This window comes from Penicillium roqueforti, assembly GCF_015533775.1.
Source record: "Penicillium roqueforti strain LCP96 04111 chromosome Unknown scaffold_03, whole genome shotgun sequence".
Taxonomy (NCBI): domain Eukaryota; kingdom Fungi; phylum Ascomycota; class Eurotiomycetes; order Eurotiales; family Aspergillaceae; genus Penicillium; species Penicillium roqueforti.
In genome coordinates this window covers 1,063,615-1,070,577 of record NW_024067567.1, presented here as the reverse complement: position 1 = coordinate 1,070,577, position 6,963 = coordinate 1,063,615, and the positions used below count along the sequence as shown (strand labels likewise).

General features: G+C 51.6%; 3 protein-coding genes across 3 annotated transcripts; 1 reads left to right on the top strand and 2 right to left on the bottom strand.

Annotated features, from left to right (window-relative positions):
- Positions 1 to 144: 144 nt before the first annotated feature.
- LCP9604111_2832 (uncharacterized protein) lies at positions 145 to 2,290 on the top strand (the record flags this gene model as incomplete). Its single annotated transcript, XM_039070353.1, has 6 exons — positions 145 to 181; positions 230 to 336; positions 386 to 970; positions 1,016 to 1,410; positions 1,458 to 2,115; positions 2,183 to 2,290. 6 exons carry the CDS (start codon positions 145 to 147, stop codon positions 2,288 to 2,290), a joined length of 1,890 nt encoding a protein of 629 aa, XP_038931584.1.
- A 669-nt stretch (positions 2,291 to 2,959) lies between these two features.
- LCP9604111_2831 (40S ribosomal protein uS3) lies at positions 2,960 to 3,985 on the bottom strand (the record flags this gene model as incomplete). The annotated part of the gene is made up of 3 exons (XM_039070352.1): positions 2,960 to 3,286; positions 3,370 to 3,683; positions 3,832 to 3,985. The coding sequence occupies 3 exons, from the start codon at positions 3,983 to 3,985 to the stop codon at positions 2,960 to 2,962; spliced, it is 795 nt and encodes a 264-aa protein (XP_038931583.1).
- Positions 3,986 to 4,358: 373 nt separating this feature from the next.
- Positions 4,359 to 6,660, bottom strand: LCP9604111_2830 (phosphatidylinositol-3-phosphatase YMR1; the record flags this gene model as incomplete). The annotated part of the gene is made up of 3 exons (XM_039070351.1): positions 4,359 to 6,047; positions 6,096 to 6,578; positions 6,637 to 6,660. The coding sequence occupies 3 exons, from the start codon at positions 6,658 to 6,660 to the stop codon at positions 4,359 to 4,361; spliced, it is 2,196 nt and encodes a 731-aa protein (XP_038931582.1).
- Between the last annotated feature and the right edge of the window lie 303 nt (positions 6,661 to 6,963).

Here is a 6,963-nt window from a genome sequence, read left to right as displayed (position 1 = left end):
CCCCCCCCTAGTTGGGTGGCCGGAGCTTTGTTTCGCCGGCGCCTGGTGGCGCCTGGTCGGTGCGGGTTTCCCTGTGCGGGCCCCCCCCCCCCCCGCCCCTTCCCCCCCCCCCCCCCCCCCTATGCGTACGGCGTAAACTGACCGATGAGACAGCTTCTGTTGAGTGACAATTATCTTCCCGGTAAGTTCCCATTCATGTGGGATGTGGAATTATTCTAAATATCTATAGGTGCTATGGTCCTTGCCCATTCCCTACGTGACAATGGTACAAAAGCGAAATTGGTGGCACTCTTTACGCCAGACCGACTACAATCGACCACCATTGATGAGCTAAGGGTACGTACAGCATCCCCATAATCTCCTATACTTTTGGCTTACCTATTAGACCGTCTACGACGAGCTGGTCCCGGTGAACTCAATGGTAAACGACACGCCGGCGAATCTCTGGCTCATGGACCGTCCCGACCTAATTGCCACATTCACCAAGATCGAGCTCTGGCGCCTGACGCAATACCAGCGGGTCGTATACCTTGATTGTGATATCATAGCTCTCCGAGCCCCTGACGAGCTGTTATCACTGGAAGCAGACTTTGCTGCCGCGCCTGACGTTGGTTGGCCGGATTGCTTTAATAGTGGAATGATGGTTCTCCGACCTAATCTACAGGACTACTATGCGCTGAGGGCACTCGCCCAACGAGGTATCAGCTTCGATGGCGCTGACCAGGGTCTGCTGAACATGCATTTCAAGGACTGGCATAGGCTAAGCTTCACGTATAACTGCACGCCAAGTGCCAATTACCAGTACATTCCTGCGTACAAGCATTTCCAGAGTACCATCAGTCTTATCCATTTCATTGGTGCCCGGAAGCCGTGGAATATGCCGAGACAGATTGTCCCGCTGGAGTCTCCGTACAATCAGCTTCTAGGCCAGTGGTGGGCTATCTATGACAGACACTATCGTCTGCCATTTGTAAGTGGTATGAAAGACTATGAAGATATGGACTGACATTTTTAGGTACCGACCACGTCAGCTGAGATTGAAAAAACGGCGTTGGCTCAAGGTCCTGTTGGAGATCCCACGAGCTTCCACGGCAAATCAGTCGAGCACGAACACTCTGCTGCCGTTCCTGTTTTGAGTATGGTACCGCAGTATGTTCGCGGAGAGGAGCATGTCTCAACATTTATCCCACCATTTCCTCCCGCGCCAATCACTTTTGCGCCTCGACTGAGCCACGAAACATACGAGCCAGAGATTCAAACACCGACACAGGCACAGCTCCACTATCCCAGTGGCCATATTCACCAACCACAGCCGCTGGTGCCGATTCGTCCAATTAGCGAGTATCAATCGCCCCCATCTCCGGCCCCAGATGCCTCGACCTTTGAGGCGCCAACGTGGGATCCTTCACGGTGAGAGCTTATCCCTCGGCGTCGTCTACAATGCTAATATCCCATAGAGAGCCGCCACCGGTCAACACGAGACCCGAAGGTATTAGCTTACAACAGAAAACCTACAATATGTCTGAAGACACGCATCTATTCCAACCCCCGTCATCCTACCCCGAGGCGCCGAAAAACATGTGGTATGAGGTTCCAGCCAAACCAGAGCCTAAACCTACTACGGTCTTCCCCTGGGAGCACCATGCTCCGAAACCCACCCGCGTCTTCGCCGAGGCACCTGTAGAGTTAGTGCAAACTCCCACGGTACCATCAGAAAAAAAGCAGCATTCACCTCCAAGCGAGTCTACTCCTCCCGGACCCTCATCTTCTTACACCCGGGTACCATATGAACCCAGTGCCGAATCATGGCAAACATACACTCGCTCCAACGCCTGGGATGAGGACCCAGAGATTCAGCGCTATATTGAGACGATCCAAGGACGGCGCACAAAATCACAAGTGACCAGCCCGGGAGCTCAATCCAACAGCCCCGGAAAATCACCTCCCACGCCAGGCTTCCACCCCAATACCAAAATTACCGACTTTCCAACAGAAGTCGAGCGCCCCAGTCTGCCTGTAACGCCGGCCCCGATCCACCGCACCAGCTACGGGAATGAAGCCTCCGGTACAGCCGCTCTCCCTACCGCCGAGGGCGTGTGTAGCCAGGAGGAATGGGTGGGTATTACGGCTGATGTGTTCTCTTCTCTCCTCAGTGCAACGTACTTATTATGGCGGTTTATAGAATCCCCTGGCTCAGCTCGAGGAGCTGCATCGTCAGCACTCGGAGGTTTTGGAGCATCCCGAGCGGCTGTCTAGTCGGCTTGCCGCTGCAGCATATCGTGAGCGTTGACAGTACTTATTCCTTTTCTTTTCTTTTCTTGTCTTTCTGAATTTTGGGATAATCTGACTTTATTTGTTTTATGATTGACTGATTAGGAGATGTACTCGATCTTGTTTGATTGTTGTTGCATATGCATGTGTATGGAGATTTCATGGGTGATATTTTGTTATGAAATAATAACTGAAGGGAGCATTGAATTCTTCCTACGCTTACATTTCAATTGGAGATCCATTTCCTAGGAGATATGAAGGAAGTCTCAAGGCTTTAAATTAGTTATTTCTACCAAAGAGTGTGTCGTTGGCTTGATATACGCTCCAGTTCGAAATTCCTGTCACTTCTGAACCAAAGTAATATTGAACGATTCGATCCGATTCGAATGTGGACATGAAATCGATATCCCCTCACACTATACGCAAAGTAGGCACCAGGTAATCGAGGAACTCGCACGGAACTAGACAACAGATATCGAGGCTTTGATTCCGGTGTATGATACCTGATATTCAATGGCAAGAAAAGCCTCTCCTGGTCAATGTAGACCACACCTCGAACACCTTTCAACGCGATGACCAACGTATTGGCCAGTACAAATTATAGGATTGCGAATAATGGCTTTGAAGGTCATGTAATTTTGATTGCGTGAGGTAGAGTATCAGGTTAGGTTAGGACAGAAAAAAACATTTACTCCTGAGCGAAAGTCTCCGCACCACCCTCTGCCTCTGCGGCCTGCTGCTCGGCAAGACGCTGCTGCTCGGCGGCCTGCTGAGCGGCGATAGCCTTGGCACCGTAATCCTGGCTCATAGGCTGGAGAACGGGCTGCTCCTCCTTGGGCTCGATGATAGTGACCGAGTCGGGGAGAGTCTTCTGGGGACCGGCCTTGCCCTCGGGGTCGGAGCCGCGCATGATCTTAACCTTGATACCGAGGACACCCTGGCGGAGAAGAACGTGACGAGTGGCGGAGTCGATGAACTCCTTGGCGGGCTGACCGGAGTGGATCATGAAACCGTCCTGTTACTTGTTAGCCATAATATTCTTCAAAAGCTCGTTTTGCGATTGATTCGTCCGGCGCAATTCCTCTGGTATAGACGTACAGTGAACTTCATGGACTTGGCGCGGGCGGCACGGAGCTTTCCGGACACAACAACCTCGCAACCCTTGGCACCGGACTCCATAATGAAACGGAGGACACCGTAGCAGGCACGACGAACGGCAAGACCGTTAAGGAGCTTGTAGCGGAGGGACTCGCACTGAGCGACAGCGGAGAGACCGCGGTTCTGGACCTTGGCGGCGTAGAGGGAGACGGAGTTCTCGGGGAACTTGAAGCGCTTCTGGATGAGGGAGGTGAGCTCGCGGATGCGGCGACCCTGCTCACCGAGAACCTCCTGGGTGTGGGTGGCACGGACAACTGGAAAGCCCGTTAGCATCAGATCCCCAATCGAATTCCGCAGATCCCAACGCGATCGTAAATCGTCCTCTTCCTCCTCTTTCCAGGCAATTTCACCAGCGATTTTCAAGCGATCACACGAGGGATTGGTTTTTCGGATTTGACGTACTGATGTCGGTGACAGTGGGAGTCACACGGACTTCCACACCGGAGTAGCCCTCCTCGGCCAGCTCGCGCTGGAAGAACTCGTTCAGCTCGGCATAGAAGACACCGTCGGCGACGAACTTTCTGCGCTTAGAAATAGCTCCCTGAACAGCGGCCATTTTGACGTTCCTGGTGGTGGTGGAATCGGGGGTTGTCGACGGAGGGGATCGTGGTCGAGAGACTTCAATTCTGAGAGTGCATTATTTAGTGGGGATTTTTCGGGACTAGGGCTGCTTGCCCGTTTGGGCCAGGGCTCAACCCTCGCTTGCCGGCGCTTTTCCTGTTTGGTCCTAGTGTTGTTACCTTGTCCCTGAGGCAATATTCGTAAGGCAATAAGGCATTACCTAGTCTACGGATTACGATTTAACATTACATCGAACTATACGGAGTACTCCGTCATTGGACGAATCATTCATGGTTGTTTAAACGCAGATGCATAACATACAGTTGTAAATTCTTGCAAATCATATCTGATTCCTTTGATTATCCCGTTCATTGCATCTCTACTTCTAACTCGGTCGGTTTATCGGTGCGCTCCGCTGGAAATGCAAGCTTAGATACACCCGACGTCACAGCAGCTGCCATCCCCGAGACATCAGTCGTTTTGACAGCACTATCTGGCCTTGCAGTCTCAATACCAGTCAACACCGTATTTTCCGGGATATCACTGGGTGCCGATGAGGAACGGGGGCCGTTCATCTCCGCATCTGTTCGACCGAATACCTCATTCCACCACCGTGTTTCATTGACCCGGGGAAATATAAGTCGTTCCTTGCCGCGCTGATTGTCATCAATGACAGGGTCATACAGATGGTTCGTGAATTGTTCCCTGCGAGCGAGGAAATAATCCCAAACGCTACGGGTTCGTTCACTGGCTTTCCAATCCACGCGTTCCTTCTCGTTGTTGAACAAAAATGTGCCATATTGACAGGAGTAGAGATGATAAAGAAGTCGTCGCAGGAAACGCTCATTAAACTCAAACCGTGTCGGATATTGATGAAGCAGCTGATATGTTGCGTCTAAGAACTGATGGAACACAGGGCTCGTCTCTTTTGGCTTAGTTATCTCCTTCTCGGGAACCCCCGAGCGCGGTATAGTAGGCTTCTTCGCAGGAGTGTCAGAGTCATAGGTTTGAAGCTCTCCATCCAAGTCCGGCAAAGAGTCACGGCTATTGTTGTCCCGACCAAAGAATCCTTTGGCACTAAGGAATGCATTTTCAATGGCCTTGCCTGCACCCCCGCCGTCACCAAATGCACGATTTGGATCTCCACCGATGCGTTCATTTTCAATCTGGAACCATTTCTCGCTGTTCAAATGACCAGACCGGTGTCGGAACATGTGTCCAAATGAAAGCCAGTCTTTCTCTACCAGCACCATGAATCCCTCCAGCGTCCGGAAGTAAGGATCCAAACAAATCTGGCTCAGCGCACTGAGCTGACTCGTGCGATCCCAGCCATCAGAGCAGTGGATCAAAACATGAGAATGAGTGAGACCAACTTGCCGAGTAATCAGCCTGGCTCCGTCCAAGATCCCGCCAATGTGCTTCAACCAGCCGCTGCGCGCTAGCTGGTCACGATTTGGCCCTAATGGAGTAACATCTGAGTCCTTCAAAGCATCGATCACTTTGTTCAGCGAGTCTCGCATGACGTGGATATTGTCAATACCAAGATATGCCTTGGTAGCGAATTTGTAGTTGTCCATGTTCTCTGATCCAAGTCCAACAGCCTGCATGGCAAATGCATTCACCGTAGGGCGTGCGTCCACTATCAGATTAGACTGCTGAGCGCCATATATCGAGCGATGATCTTCAGAATCGCCACTTGTAGCAGCTAACAGGTCGTCCTCGAGTTCCTCGGCATTGGTGAATTCGGGGACTATCACCTGGTTCATCTCCGGGCTGCTAGAATCCGTATCTTTCTCCGTGACCGAGAAACTCGCCAATGGCCGCTCAGAGCGAGAAGTCAAGAAAATAGCGGACAGAAGCTTTTCGTCTTGAATGCTTCGGTTCTGGCGGACACCGACGAGCGGCTGTGAGCTTCTGGTAATGGTGCAATTATTGACAGGGTGAAAGTATGTGAGGGCAGGGATTCTTGCTCGAGATCGATAGCGTCCTGCGTAATTAAGTGTATTGTCGGAGATGGAACAAGGTACGGGTATGAGAGCGGGATACGTAGGGGAGAACTTAAATGTGTTAGTAGAGCACATTTGGACTAATTTGTGCGAGCATACCTCGTAGTTCATGTTGATCTCTGAAAGACGCCATGCTTTCCCTTCGTCCAAGCAGCCCTGGCGTGCCCATTCCTTGCGCGGGTCATACAGCTCCCACCCATTAAACTCCTTTTCTGGCGGGGGAGGCTGATAGCTAAAGGCGTAAAGCTTATCAATACGACTCGATTTGCACGTCCACTGTTTGATGCTCTCGAATACATCTCGTGCTTTGTGCTCATTTACAAAGTAAAAACAAACGAATGTGAAGTCTCGGCATCGGAGGCGGATAGAGGAGAGCTGACGGGAAGCGGCGGGAGCTGGCCGCAGGGTGCAGAAAGCGATGATAGGGTATGTGATCCACAGCTCTCTGGGCCTTGTTATGACGCCCTTTATCTGGTCTTCTGGTGAGATTGGTGGGGTGTGCGAAAATATGAGGTGGTGAGGGGTTAGATGGAGGGTGCCATCGACCTGCTCTCCGCGGCGAGCCAAGGTCACATTGTCAACCTGGAGTGACATGGTCAGTGATTGGTCTGTGGTGGCACTCAAGATATGTTTTTCGAACCTTAGCAATCCGTGTTTTCTCCATGCCGTATAAATCACTGGCGCATGGTCTTCATGATGAATATGCTGGGTGAGGGGAACAGTAGGACAGGAGAAGCGGAGAATCGGAGGGCAGCAGTGATCACGAGTGAGATGGACCAATATAGGTATATATAATTTAGTGTGGGTCTGTAATCAATTGGGGCGACTACTCAGTCTCAAGCACCTGCCTGGGCCGCCTTGGAGTTATCGTGAGGCGCGCAGAGTACATGTAGTTGGGATGAGTGGTGTTACACGTCACGGGCCTTGATCGGCTGTGGGGCCTCACCAAGGTCACGCCTACAACCTA